The 21,233-nt window shown below is 39.0% G+C and overlaps 1 protein-coding gene across 1 annotated transcript; it reads left to right on the forward strand.

The window, feature by feature from the left end:
- Positions 1–2,290: 2,290 nt before the first annotated feature.
- On the forward strand, positions 2,291–19,911 carry DDX18 (DEAD-box helicase 18). The gene is made up of 14 exons (XM_067549557.1): positions 2,291–2,455; positions 3,298–3,477; positions 5,782–5,946; positions 6,422–6,557; positions 7,621–7,721; positions 7,817–8,016; positions 8,106–8,220; positions 10,492–10,631; positions 11,553–11,714; positions 13,540–13,692; positions 14,579–14,692; positions 15,837–15,893; positions 18,428–18,605; positions 19,294–19,911. Exons 1-14 carry the CDS (start codon positions 2,338–2,340, stop codon positions 19,437–19,439), a joined length of 1,965 nt encoding a protein of 654 aa, XP_067405658.1. The 5' UTR covers positions 2,291–2,337; the 3' UTR covers positions 19,440–19,911.
- The last annotated feature ends 1,322 nt before the right edge of the window (positions 19,912–21,233 follow it).

Genomic DNA, 21,233 nt, shown 5'->3' on the forward strand with positions numbered 1-21,233 from the left:
AATGTGGCAACCTTGAATCTTTATTTGAACCTTGTAAATATGTCAAATAAAATCCTTGTGTAGCTCCCATCATTTGGAAGGTTAGACTAGCATTTTTAATTCTCATCCTACTGAATTGCAGGAGCTCTTCAAAACAAAAACTGAAAGGGGGAAAAATTGAGTTTTGTTCTGCATCAGTCATTTTTATAAGAAATTATATGTAATAATTGTTCTGAAATTAACATAATAGCTCTGTAAAGTGTGATTAATCCACATTATATCAAGATATTATAGACTGAAAATTATGTTGTTAGTAGAAATTAAGGCTTTTAAGAACATGCAGCAGTAAATGGTTTATGATAGAAAACCAACCTGATGTATAATTCTTGTACTATTTGTGCCATCTACTGGTCAAGAGTACCTGGAGTAATCTTTATTCCAAATAGAATCAATTTTCTGGAAGAGGGTGGGGAGCCGAGAAAGAAGAGAACATTTTAAGGAAAGATCACCTTGCCCATCACTTGGACGAAGGAGCAGCAGGGAAATCCAACTGGCCAGCTGGAAAGTGCTGCCTGATTATGATCTAGGAGCTCATATCCAGCAACTGATAGGCTCTAAAACTTGGCTGGCTGAGCGAGAAATGGCTGGCTCATGAAAATTCAGGAGATTTGTGTGTTCTGGGAGCCCATTGCTAGGGACAGACAGCAAACCAGATGGTCAGTAAAGACTGAGTGTTCTAGTAAAAGACTGTATTGAAGACACATCTGTGCCCATTCTCACAATGGTCAGCGTCTAGGAGATAGTATTTTAGCACACTTAGTGGTAAAATGCCTAAGTTGGAGGCAGTATTTCTGAAAGTTTCATGAATTTTAACACAATTAGTGGTAAAATGCCTATGTCCTTTCTACACTATAGCTTTCACAGATACTACTGTCAACAGAACTAAACTTATTGGGAATCTTGGGTCTAAAAAATTCCTAGTACAGCCACAGTCTATCTTTATTTGTTGACAGGAAACTGAGCCAGTGTGGCAGCAGCCGTTTTCCCTCTCTCACTTCTGCTCCTGTTGCTGGTCTGACTGGCCTCTCCTGGATAGGATGAAGCAGTGATACACTGCCAATAAGGTGTTCCCAAAAATATGTTTTCCCTAGAGAGCTGAGTTAAATCACATGTAATAAGAGTGCATGTGATCACAGAGGTGAATTATGGGGAATATATTGATTTATTTCCCCTACTTGAGTATGAGAGAGGTTCTTTGTGATGTATGGATGATGCTGTGTGTGGATGATGGGGTGCATCTGCCTGTAGTGTAGGTTGCTGTGTGTGGATGATGGTGGCATGTAGATGGTCACTGTTGTGCATGGATAATGAAGTGTGTGTATGTGTGTGTCCCTGTGCATGGATGGTGGGTGGGGAGGGGGGTGTAAGTGTGTCTGTCGTGAAGGGTTGCCAATTTTGGCTGGACATATTCCTGGAGGTTTCATCACAACATAATCTTTAATAAAAGATTAACCTTCAATTTCTGGAGACTCCGGGACAATCCTGGAGGGTTGGCAACCCTTGTGTGGGTCCTTGTGCGTGGATGATGGGGTGTGTGTAGCTGTGTCTGTGCTACGGGTCACTGTCCGTGGATGATGGGGCATGCATATACATGATGGGTGATGTGCACTGCTGCCTGCATGTAAATACCCCCTTCCCTTGGGAATTTGCCACCACACCCGCAGGGTGACGGATGTTACAGTAACTGGTTCATTGGGATGTGGTGTGCGTGGGGATCCCATACACAAGGGAGGCGGGTGGGGGGGTGCATGATGCTCCGGCCTCCCGTAAGTGAGATCCACATGGACAACTTGAAGGAGCCACAGGCCATTTGGGGCACCCCCCGGCGGGACGTTGGATCTGGGCGGTACCTGCACCAGCCCTGGGGATAAATCAGCCAGCTGCCCTTCAGCCTGGCACCCCTGCCCTGACTGGGGGGGCGGGACGGAGAGAGGGGAGCCCCTCTTCTCCCCAGCCACCCCACCGCTAGCTGTGCCTCGCAGCTCCACCCGGGCTAAGGGGGCGCAGTGGGGCAGGGCCCTGACTGGCAGCCCCTAGGATAGGGAGCCATAGGCCCGCCACTGAGCCTCCCTCCCTGGGCCGCGGGCGGCCTCAGGGCCGGGCAGAGCGCAGGGTCCCGCCGCAGCTCCCCGCCTAGCCGAGCGCTGGCTCCTCCCGGCCCCTAGAGGCCGCTGCGGGCCGCGCGAGCGGGGGAAGCGGTTCCGGGGCGCCCCGGCAGCGAAGGCGGAGCCGATCCCCCTCCACGTGCGGGCGGCGCTTTCGGTTCCTCCTCAGCGCAGCCGCAGCGGCCGGGTCGGGATGGCGGCGGCGGCGGCAGCCGGGAACCTGCCCATGCGGCTGCTCCGCAGGAAGATCCACAAGCGCAACCTCAAGCTGCGGCAGCGCAACCTGGCGCTACAGGGGGCCGGGCCGCCAGGTACCGAGCGGGGGGGAGGGAGGGATCCCTGCCTGCTCCCGGGGTGGTAGTACCTGCCCCCGCCCGGCCTGCCCCGCTGCTCTGCGGAGCCCTGCCCCACTCCGATCTCTGCCCGCCGGGCCCCGCTTGCCCAGTGTCCCCGGCAACCAGTGGCGTGTGCGGCGCGCGCGCGTGTGAACGCTGCTGGGGCGGGCCGCTAATCCCAGAGTAGAGCGCAGGCCCGGCCCGCCTGATCCAGGCCCTCCGGGGTCCCTGGCCTCGCCTTTTCAAACGCGCTCACCGCCCTTTAGCACCTCTTTCTGAGCGCCTCGCCCACCTGAACACACCCTGAGCCGGTCCCCATTGCCGTCCTTGGGAATTGGGGGTGCTCAGCTCCTCTGGGAATGCTCCTCTCATGCTGCATGCACAGTGTGTACTAAAGAACTGAAGCAGGCGCAGTTAGCGGCTGTTTTTAAAAATGGAGTTGGTAGTGGGGCAGATCGGTTTATTACTGGGCCAGGGGCTGAAACAGCTACACCAGCTTGGAAACCAGAGATCATTTTGAACTGTGTCTTCAGTAGGTTTAATAAAGGACCTGCCCAAATAGTGATCTTACCATCCTGGACTTGTGACTAGCCAGGAATTCTGCAGCCTCTCCTGTAATTTGCGGGTGTCACACTACTGCCAGTCAGTAATACTGTGCATGTTACCACCACTGCAGAGTTCCAAATACTATGAAATTAGCCTCTGACTAATACCATTTCTGTGAACAATTCTGGTGTCTTGATTAAACTGTAAATGTTTGGGGATTTTTTAATTGCCTTCCTCTTTTCTGTTGTTTGGATTTGCCATTCCTGTTCTAGTGGATACCTCAGAAGAAACTACAAACAGTGTCATTTCTGAAGAACCAGTGGAGGAACTTAAAGTGAAGAATGTAAAGCAACCTACAGTAATAGATAACAGTGAAATAGCAGCAGGTGCAAACAATTCTGAATCCAAGAAGAAGAAGAAGAAAAAAAGGCAAATGGCCAACATAGAAGGCGGTATGTCATTTTCACTCTTACTGGGATGATGATATTTTAAGTAACACCCTAAGCTGGTAGTAGTGTCTTTGAATGGGTCTACAAAACTACACCAGTATAACAGACATCTGTCAGCAGTGATCTTACAGCTATTCCTAGGGCTGGCCTGAGAAGTTTTGGAAAGTTTAGTATGATGATTCCTATCCAGATGTGACCAATTTTATGTAAAGCATGTGCTAGAAGACTTCTAGGTGTCCCATCTTTCTATTGCAAGTGGAGTGGTACCCACAGATTTGTGATGAATCTCTGAATATTTACTGAATTTTTTTTTTTTTTAAGTATGAGTTTTGAAGGGACAGCAAGCCAAATAAACTGGATACAGTCATATGCCTTAGGATTGCATTTGTATTCTGATGAATTCTAACACATGTAGTTGTTAAATATTAATCACCACAGCTGTCTGAAGTAAGAAGTAGAAAGTAAGGAGAAAGATCAAGTGGTGTGACAGTGATTAACAACTTTATCTGAGCTGGGATCAGAACACAGGGATATTTTAGTGTCCCATGCTTAGTCCACTAGACCATGCTGCCTGTCTCTGCACTGAGAGCAATTGCCACTGAGTAATCCCTTCCTGTGAACAGAGGTCATACTGGTGAGGTGGTAGGCTGTAGATCAAATACAGTCAGCTGGAAGAAAGCTTGTACCACATAGGGGCAGTAGGGATAGCATTGAACTCCAGTCCTGAAAACTGGTCTGATGTCTTCTAAGGCTATGTCTACTCTGTGAATTAAAGGTGTGATTCCCTGATTGTCACAGACCCAGCTCGAATAACCCAAGATCTTTGCTATTGATTTTTCTCTGAATGTACAACCTAAGTGTTTCTATTTTCAAGGATGTACTTGTAAATAGTTAACACTTGTAAAGTACTATGAGGTTCTCATATTAATTGAACTGCAAAGTAATACTACTCTGAGAAACATCAGAAATGTGATCCTGATGGCAAGTGCTGTTAGAATGGAATGAATATTTTCTCCAGAGTAGTGGATGAAGCCCCATCACATGACATATTTAAAATCAAGCAGGACAAAGCACTAAAAAATACACACACTCTCACTCTTGCTTTCTAGGAATTGCACTGGATGGCCTAATAGTTTTATAGGTTGAGAGATAAAACTCATGCAACAGAACTTAATGAATGATACCTATGGCTACACTAAAGAGTTAATATCGACTCAGCTGCACCAATGCAGCTGCCCCGCTGTAAGTGCTCTAGTGTAGTTGCTCTCAACCAATAGGAAGAGCTCTCCTATTGATTTAATCCACCGCTAACAAGTGGCGATAGCTGTGTTAGTGTGAGAAGCTCTACCACTGACATAGTGCTGTCCACAATGGCACTTAGCTTCGGGGTGGGAAGGGAGTATTCATACCCCTAAGCAACATAAGTTATACTGACATAAGTCTGTGGTTTTGCATGTGATATATGCAGTATTTATAACTAAAGACTTCAAACACATCAGATTATTTTAATGAAAAACAAGTTGAGTGTGCAGATAGAATAAATGACAAGTCATTTAAGGGAAATAACCATCAAAGTAATCATTAGGAGTTTAAAATGTAAATGTATATTAATAGCAAGCGATTTACATATTGTAACAGACCTATTTTTCTGTAATATGCATTAGAGTACAGCTTTAAACAGTTATCAACCTAGTTGTTGAAAAGGGATTCTGCTTTTTCATATTCTTAGAGAAAATGTTTTATATTAAATGCTCCATCATACAGATGTTTAAAACATTTCAGTAGTTCCTGTTAAAAAGTGGAACTTTGCTCTGTAGTTGATTTTCACAGTTAACTGTACCTGGTGTCTTTCTGTTTAGGAGTACCTCTTTCCAATCTTTTGTAGTACATTATAGTATATAAAGAGTGTACAGTGAATGTAGAATATATGTACCCTGTAAATACTGCTAAACTAATGCACTTGCCTGCTTTGCAAAGGAAAGGAAGAAACTTTACATTTTGTTTAAAATTTCTTTTAATCCCTCCTTGGTTGGGAACACACATTTTCTGAATGTGAACTGATGCAGTGTTGCCTACTGTAGCCTGAGGGATGACCTCCTGAAACAAGGTGGGCTTTTTCCCTCCCCTCCAAGGGTTGATAAAAAGCATGAACTAAAATGAAATTCCTGCCATGTTAAAACTTGCATGAGTGACTTACATACTGGGGAAATAAATATCCCATAATATCTTTTTTTTATGATAATGATTGCAGAGTATATATCTAAGTGTTACTTGTTTGGTATATTCATTCTCTGTAATAAATTGCAGGTACAGAAACTAAAAAAACAAAGACTGAAGAACAAGAGTCTGCAGAAGTGGAAGATGCAGAAGATGGTAAGGATTCTGAAGTGGAAGAAAATAATGAGGATCCCGAAGAGAGAGAAGTAGTGGATGAGGAAACTGAGGAGCCCAGTTTACCTCTGGGTGTAACAGGTAACTTGTCTGTGAATTTCCATATCTCTGTTTTCGTTTTGCCTGATACTACAGTGCAGGTTCTGAAACACTTCTTTAGAGTCAGTAATTTTTTTCAAACTTAGGTGCTTAAAGTTAGTTGTCTGACTCTAAACAACCAAATTTGAAAGTTTGCCTTTTTTTTTGTTAAGATTTGGTAACCATCTGATTCTTCTAGGTAGCATGCTAGTTTTATTTGTAAGGACCTGTTCTTTAAGAGGTTTTTATGTCAGTTATATGTTTGATTTGTCTTAGTTCCCCTGCTTTTCCTTTTCTTATTGACTTAATGATGAAGTGGTACTATCCTGCATAAGACAAAATTGCTGGTACAGTAATCAGGTAGAGTAACTTGAAATGTAACTTGTTAATTGCTAAATACATTTGTCAGGTAGCCAATAAGGTTGGGTAGGTTTTGAGGAAACAAGGTTGAAATGGTTGATGAATTGTTTCTCTTCAGGTTCTTTTGAAGATACCTCATTTGCTTCACTGGCTGATCTAGTCAGTGAGAACACATTGAAAGGAATAACTGACATGGGCTTTACACACATGACAGAAATTCAGCATAAAAGTATTAAACCCCTTCTGGAAGGCAGGTAAAAAAGACAGATTTATTTCTTTTATTTAAAAAAGAGCATGTTTAATTAAAATTCCACCTCAGTTTTGTCTCCACGTGAAATGCAAACACCTTAGAAGTATTGGGATTGCAATTCCTCCCTCATACACAGACTGGCTTAATGAGCTCTCTGTTACTGCCTTAATGGAAAAAAAATAGCCTGTCTAATAGAAACACGTAGAAAGAATGAGCTGTCTAGTCACACATGAAACTATTATAATAAACCGTAAAGTATGCAATTAGTCCCTCATACTTATAGGTTATGTTCTCTGTTATTTATCTGTTTAGCCACTTCAGTAATTGATGCCTTGTGCATGTGTTTTTTTTATTATATAGTTTCATTGTGTTTATATTTTATTGGGATACAATCCAAATAGGTTACATCAATTGTTGTAATATTTTTTTTAATCATGATTTTTTTAAGTGATCATGTGTACTTATATATGGCTCCCGTTACCCAAGTATGAGCATCTTCCATGTATTTCCCAATACTTCCACCTATTCCACATAATTTCCAACTAGAATTAATTTTTTCTTTGCTTGCTTTTCTTTCTAGTCTGCAGGAGAAAGTTTGATAGGCTTGTTTGTTTACTTTTGAGTGTGCATGTTGTGCCTATGTGTTTTGTGTGAAGAAACTGAAGGAAAGCTCAGTAGAAATTAGTTTTCTATTTAGCTTTGAAAGTGGGGAGGTCTTTGCTGTCACTTTTGCAAGTGAGTTCCATAGGATAAGTCCAACCCCTGTTAAAGTTCTGTCTCTTGTTTCCATGGAACATAACTAGTGGCATGTCAGTTATGGAGGGAGAGAGAGAGAGTGTCTCTCCGAGCCAATCCCATAGCAAGTTTTGACTGCTCTGGAGACCAATGTTTTTGCCTGGATTGGATGCTCCCAGTCACTGTTGACTAAGGTTTTTTTGAATGGTTAAATACTTACCATTACCAAGCCTGTGACCTGTTAATTTTTTTCCTATAAAAGTAACTAAAATTTTAGGTGCTGCTGATAATGTGAAAAACTAAATATTTTTCTTCCTAATTATGACACTTAGAGATATTTTAGCAGCTGCGAAAACAGGCAGTGGCAAAACACTTGCGTTCCTCATTCCTGCCATAGAGCTCATCTACAAGCTAAAATTCATGCCTAGGAATGGTAAGGCTTCTCACTTAAGTTGAAGTAATTCTTTGGGAGAGAGGGAAAGACTGCTTGGCTTAAGTTTTGCTGAAATGAGCAACTTCCTTTTCTAGGAACCGGTGTTCTGATTCTTTCACCTACTAGAGAGCTTGCCATGCAGACTTATGGTGTTCTTAAAGAGTTGATGACTCATCATGTTCACACCTATGGCTTGATAATGGGAGGCAGTAACAGATCAGCTGAGGCACAGAAACTTGCAAATGGGATCAACATTATAGTAGCAACACCAGGTAGACTTCTGGACCATATGCAGGTATGTAAAATATTAGTAGCCTTACGTATTTGCAAACAAAACCACACATGCAGTTTATCTGGCTGACTTTGTTCATTAACATCTTGTAGAACACCCCAGGGTTTATGTATAAAAACCTGCAGTGTCTGGTAATCGATGAAGCAGATCGTATCCTAGAGGTAGGGTTTGAGGAAGAAATGAAGCAGATCATAAAACTTCTGCCAAGTAAGTAAAATCCATGTCATTCCTAGAAATCATATTACCTTCTGAGAATCATGTTGGTGAAGGAACGTGAGAACTAGGGAGAAAAAGCTTTGGTTATAGCAATTTTAGTCTTGGAATGATTGTCCTACATTTTCTACTGCTTATTTCGACTGATATACACCCCCCCCCACACACACACACACACACACACACTCCTTAATTCAGTATACGGTAGTCATCAGAAACTTGTTTGTATTTTACCATCTGTAGATGAGTCAACTTACCCCTGGAGCACCCCGTCATAGCTGCTTGTGGGCTAGCAGGCTCTCCTCCTCCTCTAGCACCCTCTGCTGAGACTCTTTAACCTTGCAGTGGTCTGCCTCTTCTTGCGACTCAACCCTCTGGCCAAGTCATGCTTAGTCCCACCCCATCAGGGATGATTAAGTCCCAGCAAAAACAAATGTCTGATCCCTCCATCCAGTCTGTCATCCTCCGTTCTGGTTCCAGTGGTCCATATGCCTTTTTCCTCAGGGTTTCTAGTAGGCCATATCTCATTCTTAGGGGCTTCATGCCACCTTACCAGGGGCTGGTAGGGGAACCCAGCATCTTCTGCTGCACTGGGTTCCGGACTAGCAACCCTAGGACAGGCAGTCAAGGTTCACTCCACCACACTCCTTGCTGTCTCCTTCCTGGGTTTCTGCCTACCCAGCCTTACTGAAGGGCTTTCTCCTCATTCTACAAGATGCTTCCTGTTTCCTGCAAGTCTTGTCACATCCTCCTACCAGGAAAGAGACTGTAAAGTTTCTCCCTACAGCTCCTTTCTGCTCCAGACGTCCTCTGTTTATAGCACCCAGCTGGTTTCATCATTAATTAGGGCTGGCCCACCTTCCATGTGTAACCAGGTGAGTTAATTGGCCTCTCAGGATCACATTTAACCCTTTCACTACTGGTATCTGATAGGCACTCTATCGGACCATCATTTATCTAAAGGACAGTCTTTTTATGGGCACCCTAAAGAAATAATTTAACCTAATCGGTGTCTTTCATTTTTATCCAGGTCATCTTTCTGCCAATGCAGGCATGTTCCTTACAGTACAGTATTTTCTGACACAGTTTAAATGTTGGAAGCTAAAAGGTTTCTTTCCCTTCATTTGAAAGCTTTATATATATATTCAGAGATTATACTTCAGGAAGTTTATTCTGATACTTACCTAATTTTTTTTTCATTTTTCTAAATTTCATCCCATTACTCCTTGTGTTACTCTTTTATAGCAGTCAGTCAGTCAGTCTTACTCAGAAGCACTGAAGAACTCTCATCTTAAAAACAGAGGAAAACTAAAATGCACTTATTTCAGGTTAATATGCAGCCTGATGTATTTCAGGGTTCCAAATTTTAAGATAAAATTGCTTTTGAATGCAACTATAGTTTTAAGAGTGATAGCTACTTGATATGCAGTAAGTAAAACCAAGCAACAAAAGATGAGCAGAATAACAGCTTTCACTGGTAACTAGAGAAGCTAAAAATATAGTGAACCAGTTCCATTATTGTTTTTTGTATCAAAAGAAAAAGGGATTGTGCTTGGTTTCCTCCCTAAACCCCATGCATTTAGACAAGGGTGAAACATTGGAGGACCAGCGCCTATGTTTGTATCAGGCATTGGGATCCATGCAGACAGACCCTTGCACTTGTGCACAGTCCCAGTGTACTCAGCGAGGCTCAGCACAGACACGGGTTGCCCCACCCAGCGAGAATAATGTTCAAATGTAAAGTGTGGTGTGGTATAACCTCTGTACCATCAGATTAAATTTAAAGCGGAAACTATGTAAAAGTGATAAAAGAAATACAATGTATTTGTTACCTTATTGCAATGAATTTTAGAAGTTTTTCTGAAGATACAAACAAGTATTTGATACTTATATGAATGAAAAAATATGCAGTTATACTAGCTAGAATTAAAATTAAAATCTGATCTGGTGTGATTGCTATTTTCTGTGTAAATAGCAGTGCAAATTAATATTAACATTCCCCTGAAGAGAAAGGACTGCTTAGGGTTTATAGATGTTAATTTTTTTTAAAAAACAAGCATTGCTTTGTAGGTCATGTACACTACATCGTGTAAATTACATTGATAGAGCTTGTAGTAGAGACAGACACGATATAGTAAAAACTATATTTACCCACTCATTGAGGAAAACAGGCAAAGCACAGGGAGCCCCCCAACTGCATCATGTGTGTCTGCTATTTGCATAGCCTTCTGCAAAAGTGAGATTATTTTTTCTGAATTATTTCAGAGCGCAGACAGACCATGCTTTTTTCTGCTACACAAACCCGAAAGGTTGAAGATCTGGCTAAGATATCTCTGAAAAAGGAGCCATTGTATGTTGGGGTTGATGATAATAAGGAAACAGCCACAGTAGATGGTCTTGAACAGGTAAAGTTAAATACTAGTAAAAATAGGTGTAATATGTGTACAAACTACTTCTAGACATTGACTTTTATGTGGGTTCTATAAATGTAAAGTACAGTCTTAAACTGCAGGTGGCCTTTGGACATCCTGGACAACCACTACCAGATCGATTTAAATCCCTCTGGTATTAGCCAGCTATAAGGAATTATTTACATTTACATTGCAAGATAAGCAACACCAACATTTTGACAAGCACAATATTCTATTTTATTAAAAAAAATCTGTTCCTAATCACATCACATATATAAACATAGTTCATTACCATGGAAATTCTGTGCTCTGTTTTTGTCACATTCAGTGCCATTAGCATTGTGTGAGATGACTTTGCAGCTGTTCCATCAAAGGGCGGTCAGTGTCCTCGTAGTGTGACACTCCAAATCCCAAGCTCTTCAATACTGAGAGTTAGGATGACTGCTGCAGAATTACAGGCTATTACTTACCACCTTTCCATAGATGCCAAGGACTTGATCAGTTGCAGAATTTCTTTTTTAAAAATGTGCTTTGAAAAACGTTCAGAATTTTAAGGGCCCATGAGATAGATATTAGTGTAAGGTGTGTTGTTTTCAGTGATTTAAGAAGTCTTGGAGCATCTTTGTTGTTGTTGTTACATTATTTCTATAACTTCTACTTATCAATAATTCCCAAATATACTTCTCTTCATTACATAATTTATTAAGTATACTATATGAATGTCAGTTCCCATGAAGGTGGGATTGGGAAAGAAGGACACATAGTTGTCTGAAAGTTTTGTTTAATATTGCTGTGGAACCAAAGACTTAAATATATGTTTTAAATCTCCATTTGCTGCACTGACTTAATTGAGTTATTTGAAACAAAAGCATATTTTATACATGTTTTAAATACCTGGCTTTGAATGATTTCTAGGGATATGTAGTGTGTCCATCTGAAAAAAGGTTCCTTCTGCTCTTCACATTCCTCAAGAAAAACCGGAAGAAAAAGCTGATGGTATTTTTCTCTTCATGTATGTCTGTGAAATACCACTATGAACTACTCAACTATATCGACTTGCCGGTCATGGCCATTCATGTAAGTATTTTCTTCAGGAAATTTTTGAAAAACAATTTTATTTTCTAGGATACCATTTCAAATCCTGTTCAGTCTGAAAGTAACTGAAAGTTGTTACTCCTTGTCTTTTCCTTGGTTATCCCAGACTAATGGAGACTTATCCTTATTGCAAAACCAGTGGTATCCGTGTTGTCACTCTCAGGAGAGAGGACCACAGTTTGTAAGGGCCCAGAGGCTGAATTTCAGCACTGTCATTGTTGAGGCAAGCTGCCATTGCTGCAACCCCTCTTCTGTGGGCAAAAAAGAGGATTTTCAACCTCTAGAGGTTGTCCTTTTATAATGACTGAATTCACTTTGTGGAGGAAAAAAAACAATTATGGGAATCTGTTGCCAAAATCCAGATGCTGTGAAACAGATCATTAATAAAGATCAGCTCATCTGTTCAACAGCTGGTTCAGGCCTGAGTTCAGGATTCTGACATTCCCATGCCAGAGTTGATATCTCAAACACCTAAAATATCATTTTCCTGGGCTCATAACTTCCTAACTGTCTCAAGAAAATGCTCTGCTTATGATATTGAAATCCAAATCCAGATATTCTAGACTGATTTAAGAATAAGTGTATTTAATATCTGAACAACTTCCTCTCCTGAGAAGTTACTCTAAATTATAGATGGCCTTTATCAAAACCGGGATGTATGGAGAGAGAATGTTAGAGCCTGAGTAATAAGTTAACCCTTTCAAACCAGCTTTCTCTTAAACCTGGCCTTTTAAATATGCATCTGAAAAACAAGGTTTCTGTCAGGGAGGTGGAGATAAATGTTAAAAGGGCATTTTCCATCAAACATCAGTTTAGAGATTTCAAATTTGCTCACTGAAAATGATTTCATCACACTTCCATATTGTGGAGGTAGTGGAGCTTTTAATTGTCCCTTTGGAAATTAACCTTAAAATTATTGTTTTTAGTTTAGCATTAGTCCTTGGTTAATAGTCTTCCCTTTACTAAGCAAGCCACCTGGATAGGTACTTATATTTGGTAGAATTTGCAAAAGGAAACAATCTTTCTTTTTTGCCACACACTTCAGGCACCTTTTCAGTTGGTAATTTTTTTTTTTTTTTTAAATTGACTTTCATTGCATCCCTACTTGGATAAGTTATTGCATTTTGTTATATTTTCACAATTGCCACCCTAAATAGTTGGGAATATGGACTAATTGTTTATCTGATTTAAGGTGAGAAATATGTTATGAACCAAACATAACTGACTTGTTACCTCACCTCAGTGTGTTTTCCTTTTTTTTTTCCCGTTTTTTGTTTTTTTTTGAGGGGGCGAAGGGGGCGGGATGGCCTGCTAAAGTCTTTGTGTTGCATTCTGAATGGAAGTGTTAAATCGAGGGGGCGAGGGGATCTTACCTTTCTTCTATTTATCTGTAGTCTTTCAAGTGTTACTGTTTTACTCTCTGATCCTTCAGATAATTAGGCATATCCTTAACTTTAAACCCTGGAATAATCCCATTGCATTGTGTGTTTGCAGGATTGAGCGCTTAATGCCTTTAGAATATATGACGTTTCCTCCTCCAAAGTAGCATTTATATGGCTCTATGCTGTACCTCAGCCTACTTTGTTTCTATACTACAAATATGGTTCTACTTTTAAAAGCCATAGATGTGGGTATGTCTGAGTCTGATGGATGGAACGATACTTCAGTACCTTGTTTTAAATCTTAATAGCCATACAGTGTATGAGAATATATTTCTTTGTGTACATGTAAATCTACAATTCTGAAGGCCTATTTGCAGAATCTTTTTGTTGTTAACTAAATTAACCCTGAATATGTTTTCTCCTAGGGCAAGCAGAAACAAACTAAACGTACCACCACATTTTTCCAGTTCTGTAATGCAGATTCTGGGATACTGTTGTGTACTGATGTAGCTGCCAGAGGACTGGATATTCCTGAGGTTGATTGGATTGTCCAGTATGACCCTCCAGATGATCCAAAGGTAACTTGTCTCCTGAAAATGCTTCTGGTGTCTTTCTAACTTTACCTACTTTTGGAGAAAATATGGACTTCATTTCCCCTCTATAGAAAACTCTCAGGCTTTGGCAGGGTTTGCATCAAACAACTGACTTTCTATTGTTCCTGGAAAAAGCTTGATTTTACAGTTCACGTGCTGAATGCACCTCTTATTTGAAGCATGCAGCACACTTCTAAAATGACTGCCTGTTGGGAAAAGTGTCACAGTTGGGTACTTAGACTTAATATTTAGTTAATTTTAAAAAATGAGTCTCAAGAAGTATCAGGTTGTGTACTTGGAGTCCCCTGACAATTTTTGTGATTTCTCTTTTAAAGTCCCTATTTTCCAGTTTTGTTTTTTCTTCCTGTTGCTGTGTGAAAGAACCTTACAGACAGCTGCACAAAGTAATCAAACTGAAGAAAACAAACAAAAATAAGTTACAGTGATCATAGGTATTGGTTATAACAACAATAAGTAAAATATTTCCAAATGGATTTTTTTTTTTTAAATTAAGTGTCTCTTTATCAAACCTCATGCTTCACATTTTTGCAGCATTTGGTTTTTTTTAATCAGATTTCAATGTGATGAGCAGAATGTATGGATGAGAGACTCCATAACTGTATTACTATTAAGTATGTTTTTCTGTTAGGCTATTTGCATGAGTCAAAAGCAGATCCCATTGATGCAGGACCTTGAATCAGGGCACGGACATATTTATTTTGCATGGTGTTAAATGTTGAGTTTGACAATCCATATGTACTTATATTAGCATATTCTAGAGATAATAATAGTGTTCTTCTTAAAGAAATTACTTGGCATAAGAATTTTGATTTCTAATGATTACTTTCTTAACTATTCTTTTTCTAAAAAGGAATACATTCATCGTGTTGGTAGAACTGCCAGAGGTATAAATGGCAGAGGACACGCTCTACTCATTTTACGACCAGAAGAACTGGGTTTCCTTCGTTACCTAAAGCAAGCCAGGGTATGCTGCTGGAATTTTTTGATGTGGAAACTGTAATGATTGATCAAGTGTTTCAGTATTTTAACCAAAACCCATTTTATTGCTTTGAAGATGTTTAACTGAATAATTGAATAGAAATGCAAGGTGGCCAGTGCAATAGAAACTACATAATCATTTAAATTCCAGTGTATCTGGAATCACTTGACAACGTGCTGTAAAAGGGAAAAAAAGTTTGAGCCCTCTACCAAAGCCACTAGGTGCCTGGCTCTCCAACAAAAACAAGGAAGACATATCCCTAGTAATATATTTTTTAAAGCCTCTATTTTAAGAAGTGGCAGAAATACATCAGTCAGTAGTATTTCAAAAGGCAGGGAGCAGCTGCTAAACTTCCCCATTCCTCACTTGTTTTCTCAGCCCTGAGTCACTGCCACATTTCATTACTATGAAGGAAAAATGTCTCTTCAATGAGAAGAGCATTAGTGTAAATATTGCTGCTAATGATGAGTCTGATTAAAAAGCCTGATCTTTCTATAGGAGCAGAAAAGAGACTGAAATGCCTTCAAAAACTTTATCTCAGGCCTTTATTCATATAGAAAAAGTAAAAAGTACCAATGAACTTTTTGGTTCACTTTTTCCATCATTTTTCAAGTTCTGAACCTTTGTGTTAAGAACCTACTATTCTCACCCAAGTGGTAGAACGCTTTGCATTAAAAAGCCCTGCAAAAATACCTACTGGAACTTTTAAAGGACAGTAGCAGAGTTTCTGTTTGAATAATGAAAAGAATATTTAACAGAAGTTGACTATCTGCATATTCTTAACTTGCCTTCCTTTAGGATTTGTTTGCATTGGAATATTTTGTTATTTTAATTATACCACTCTAGTTAAAGTGGCAAAACCACATATTGTGGACCATAGTTACATGGATATAATAGTGCTTATACTGATGTAAGATATTACATCAATATAACTGTGTCCATACTAGAGCATATACCAATATTAAAGTTATAATTGCTTGAATGTATAACTATTTCTAGGGTAGATCAGGCCTTAATTTCCGTTTTCTTTAGGTGAATGCTGTAATTTTTATTTACACCTTCTTATATAGGCTACATAATACTGTGTAAGAGTTATCTAAACATAGTTTTCATTATTATTTTTTTTTAGGTACCATTAAGTGAATTTGAATTTTCCTGGTCAAAAATTTCAGACATCCAGTCTCAGGTATAAAGTTATTTCATATTAGTTCTCTGAATTTTTACATGAAAATGATTTTTAGGCATAGACTAGCATGCTCTTACAAAGCAATTGAAGGTTTAAAGAAGTTTTGGAAATGTGCCTACATGATTTGAAAGATTCCTGTAGATATTTGCTCTTAAGTCCAAAAACCTCATCTCATTACAGTTGTCCATGATTTTATGATGAAACCATGTTATAATTTCAAAGATACATTGTTTCATTTGAAGTATCAAAGTCTGCCCTCATTACATGCAGGTAACCTGTCATTCAGTGAGAATTAACATATGCCTGTTTAGAAATAGGTCTTTTTTTTATAATGTGACAATTTAAATTGCCATCATAATTTTAAGTACATCTCTGACTTTTATGGCTATAGGTTTATATTTGTGGGTAAAGTGTGTGTACCCAGCAAAATAAATGTAGGGTATTTTTTTTAATTCTTCCTGAACAAAATGTACATGTTCTGTTTACTTGTCACTAATATAATATTTCATAAGAGGATTACTCTATACCTCTACAGGAACAGGAAAATCTAGAAATTACATTTGTAAATTCTATACTGTATAATAGGAATCTTTTAAGCTGGCCTGATTTACATGCCATCACAACCCAGTGAAAGATAGATCTGTTTAGCGCTCAGATGTAAGATGAAGGACATGGAGTAAGAATCTAAGTGGATTAGAATAGGCATTTTGTGTAAATGTGGAAAGAATTCCATGTTATATGTACATACTGTGGCAAACAGCCGGCTCCTCCCTAGTGGGTCTCACACTTCAACCCCTTGTAGTGGGCCAGGGCGTCCCCAGTAACCCTGTCTCCCCTTGGAGGTACCTTGCTCCAGCTTCCTTCTGCTGGCTGGGGCCAGGGGTTTTCTCCTTCTGTAGCTGCAGAGAAGCACTGTCTCCTGCCTTGCGGGGAGAGGGGAGTTTCTCCTACAGCTGCTACCAGCCTTCTGGCAGCTTCCTCCTCCTGTGCTTCTCCCCCTCCCTTTAGGGAAGGCAGGTTTAAGTATATAGCCCTTCATTGGATCCAGGTGTCTCTAATTGCCCTGCAATCATCTGTCCCCTGCTTGCAGGAAAAAGGGTTTTTGGCCTTCTAGGGCTCACACTCTGGCCCTGGTATGTCCTTTTGAGGCCCTCTGGCCTGACTTTATCACAATACACTCAGTAATAAAAATGACAAACTTGAATTAAAATTTAGAAAAAAGATCTTAGAATTTGGAGTGAGCTGTTTCTTAGTTAGTATATAAATTCTGTTTTTATGTAATAATTTTCTATAAATATGATTATAGCCATATCTGCTTTATATCCGCATCCATGGATGCGGATCATGGATGTATGCAGATCCAAATTTCATATCAGCCCTGCAAATTTGTGGATATTTGCTTTATATCTGCAGATCATTTTTGCAAATCACAGATTGGATGCGGATACAAATTTTGTGTCCATTCAGGGCTCTAAATGTGCCTTTTTTTTTTTTTCTTTCAATTGGCTTGAGATCCAACCGAGCAAAGCCATGGTTTAATCTGAAGTGTCAGAACTGATGAGCTCACCGTTCAGTTTATGTTCTGCTTAAGTTCAATTGAATTTCAGAAGGCTGCTTTGTTTATTTTCAGAAGGTTGTCACTTTGGATTCTAAATGCAAAAACTAGTGAAGCAGTATATTTGGTCTATTATTTTTTTGTGGAATTTTGCCATCTTTTCTGAATTGTTTGTTGTTAGTTGGTCTTAATCATTCCTTTGTATAAAGATCTGTAAAGCCATTTTGCAGTAACATAAATTTTAAATAACCAACACTGAAAGAATTTTTTAAAATCCTATTTAGATAAAGACATTGAGACAGCCTTTGCAAAAAGATACTCATAATTAAACATAATTAGTATGTTGTGACATAAATGAATCTCATTATTTCTGTTACGATAAATAAATGCATACTTACGGTCAAAATGGACACATTCAAATCCAGAGGTACAGCGCCACGGGGAACAAGAAGTCTTGTCAATTCTAAAAAGTAAAAACTTTCAGTTTAAGGAGAAAATTCAGATATGCATCAAGGGAGAAGCTAACATTGCCTGTTTATTCGAAAAGTCTAGCAACATACCAATATCTCAGTAGGCTGATACAATTGCTTAATTTTGATATTAGACTATCTGCCAGCCACCTCGGTCCATTAACTCCAAGATGCCTAGTTTTAAGATTGCTTTGTACCACCTACATATAGCTATGAAGTTAAGCTAAAGAGAATGCATTCAGACAACGCAATTCATTATTTTTGCAATGCTTTTTAAGTTTACTTTTTGAGGCTATGGAATGTAATTCAATTTCTTTTTTCCCTCTGATTTATAAAAACACATTGATACATTTGTGTGTATTTTGCTGTCATAGGTCAATTTTACCTAAGTGAATATTATGGTGAATGTACTTATTGCAACTTACAAGAAAAACAAGTTATTTGCTGTATAATTTATAAACTGGCTACAGCCACAGTTGGATACAACTGTCTTGCCTTTCTTTTTCCAGCTTGAAAAATTGATTGAGAAGAACTATTTCCTTCACAAGTCAGCCCAGGAAGCATACAAAGCATACATTAGAGCTTATGACTCCCATTCTCTGAAACAGATCTATAACGTCAATAACTTGGATCTACCCAAAGTTTCCCTTTCTTTTGGTTTCAAAGTCCCTCCATTTGTTGATCTGAGTATCCTTTTATTGCAATGTGTCAAAACTAATCTATCTGTTTAAAGTTTCTAATGTGCACATCACTGAAGTGCAAATGATAGTTTTACTATTAATTATCTAAGCATGTCTTAACCCTAAGAGAATAGTTTTATTGAAGAAGTTAACAAGTAATTTTTCCATTTTTAATATTTGTTATGCATATGTATGTATTGCAGGGCAAGTATAACAACATTTTAATTTTTGCATATATTAGTGGGTCTGGGAATGTTGCATGTATATTCTTAAGATTTGTTTCCTCTTTCACTAATGTGGGGTTTGCACAAAGATAAGTACTTTAGTGTAACAGTTGTGGCATATTATCTTGGGGAACAGAACGTATAGGAATTGCTTCTAGAATTGTTTTAGAACTACTGGTGGGTAAGGGCTGACCCCCTGATGGCTTTAGTGTGGTCCATAGTATGAGAGGGAACAGAGTTAAACAATTTGGAAGAAGAAAAATAGAAAACAGTCAAAGTAATGACAAGCACTCGGTGAGTTTTTAGTTTGACAAGTTTTCTCCATCGTTGCATCAACTAAGCTTTGTTGTGTAAAATGCCATTCACGCGGTACTATCCTTTTCCCCTGAAAACATCTCACCATGCTGAAAAATGTGACATTTCAGTTGGTTTAATGTTTGTTGTCCGTATTCCTTAACCAACAATTCCCAGATGTGAACAGCAGCCAAGGTAGAAGATTGCAAAAAAGAGGCGGCGGTGGAGGATTTGGTTACCAGAAATCCAAGAATGTCCACAAATCCAAAATCTTCAAACACATTAACAAGAAAAAGTCAGACAGCCGGCAGTTTTCTCGTTGAAAATCTCCATTGAAATGGCTTTTGTCATTAAAGTAGACTCTCTCGGTCAAAATAACCTAACAGATATTTCCTTTCCAAACAGCACAGGTTTAAGATGTGCTCTATTTAAATTTTACATTTGGTTTCTGGGTATATCTTATAACTCATTTCAAGAGCTTTTAAGTAGGAGAATACTGAGACAGCTAAGTGGTTTTGGAAATTCCAATCGCAAAGGAGAGGGTAGTTAGATATAACCTTTTTTCTATAAATAAAACAAATTGTTCCTGAAAACGGAACACATTTTTCAGTGTTTTTTCTATAAAATATTCTTCCTGTCCGCACTCCACCCTGTAAGCACCCATCCAAAATGGCAGTTCTGAATACAATACAGGATGTGCATAGCAAGAGTCCTTCAGAATATTCAGAAATGAAAGGGGATGGCATGTCACAGACTATTTTTACTGCATAAAATAAAGGGTCCCTGTTCACTTGGGTTACTGGACTTCTTGTTGATAAAGCTACAAAACTCATTACTTTTTCTAGTAAATACAATGAATATAGAAATTCTGTGTTCATCAAGAATTTTCCTATGAGCCTAATGTGTTAGCTCAGAATTATTTTTAAACCATCAAGGATAACACTTTGGTCTGTGTATCAAATAGTACAAAGTGACAGGACTACAAAAGCAAACTTAATCCTATATATTATGTGACATGCTTGAACTGCTTTTTGATATTATGTTAATATGCTAATTTGTATTCCAGAAGAGCAATATGTTAGCTTCAGGATCTTCTCTCAAATTTAGATCTAAATTGAACCATCTCATACAATTTCTAAAATATATTCTGTTAAACAAGAATATGCAAATAAAATGATACACCTTAATTAATTCGTAGTAGAACTGTTGCAACTTGATTTTGCAAGTAACAGTATTTTTTAGTAGCCATTCCTTGGACCAGTGGTGAGTAAAGCCAAAGATATAGAATTGAGTGAATGGAACAGTATGTGTAAGAGATTTAGAAAAGTGAAGTAGGGTATAAATAAAGGGAGATTTTGGAATGAGAAGTGGAAAAGGCAGGAAATACAGGAGAAGAGGTAGAGTACATGTTGGGAAGGATGTGAAGGGAGGAGATAATGAGGCGGGCAAAGGTAACCCATTTTGAAAGAGTGAAGGCAGTAAATTGACTGACAATATTACAATTAAATACTCTGCACAGCGGACAGTACTTAGTCCTTTAAATTGCAGAGAGCGTGGCAGGGGGAAGGTGTTTTCACTCTGGTAGATGGATTTAATCATTGGGTTAATATGTTTCAGATATATTTTTCAAGCCTTGATGTTATGTGTAATAGTCATCAGCTATTTTTCATGTTCCTCCACAATACCATTGCATTGGTAGATAAGTAGTATTCTCGTAAGGCCACTGTGAGATAGGTAAATAGCATTATCCCTATTTCAAAGATGCTAAGTGACTTGGCCATGCTTCTATAGCAAGTAAAAAAAAAAAAAATCAGAACCACAGAATCCTGACTCCATTCCCCTGCAGCATCTCTCTCTAAATCTGTAGCAGCTCAAATTTCATTTTACCCTTCCCATCAGTCCCAGAATGAAGTAAGAATTTCCCTGGCACTGTGTGATTCAATCATAGTACTGAGGTATAAAAGGGAACAGATTGTGAATGTGTTAATTTGCGTATAGTTAATTCACTGTAAAATGGGCTATACATTTTTAAATTAGCAAATCAGACATAAAAGTGACACTAGAATTTGTGAGGAAGACTTAATTCCTTTTTTATAAATGGAGGGAGCGTTAGGGTA

Source organism: Emydura macquarii, unplaced genomic scaffold (genome assembly GCF_026122565.2).
Source record: "Emydura macquarii macquarii isolate MOO-44397 ecotype Brisbane River unplaced genomic scaffold, CSIRO-AGI_Emac_v2 contig_1253, whole genome shotgun sequence".
NCBI lineage: Eukaryota > Metazoa > Chordata > Testudines > Chelidae > Emydura > Emydura macquarii.

Coding starts and splice junctions, on each gene's coding strand:
- DDX18 (XM_067549557.1), top strand. CDS start 2,338: ATGGCGGCGGCGGCGGCAGCCGGGAACCTGCCCATGCGGCTGCTCCGC. Junction 5,947..6,421: donor TTTACCTCTGGGTGTAACAG/GTAACTTGTCTG, acceptor GTTTCTCTTCAG/GTTCTTTTGAAGATACCTCA. Junction 8,017..8,105: donor GACTTCTGGACCATATGCAG/GTATGTAAAATA, acceptor AACATCTTGTAG/AACACCCCAGGGTTTATGTA.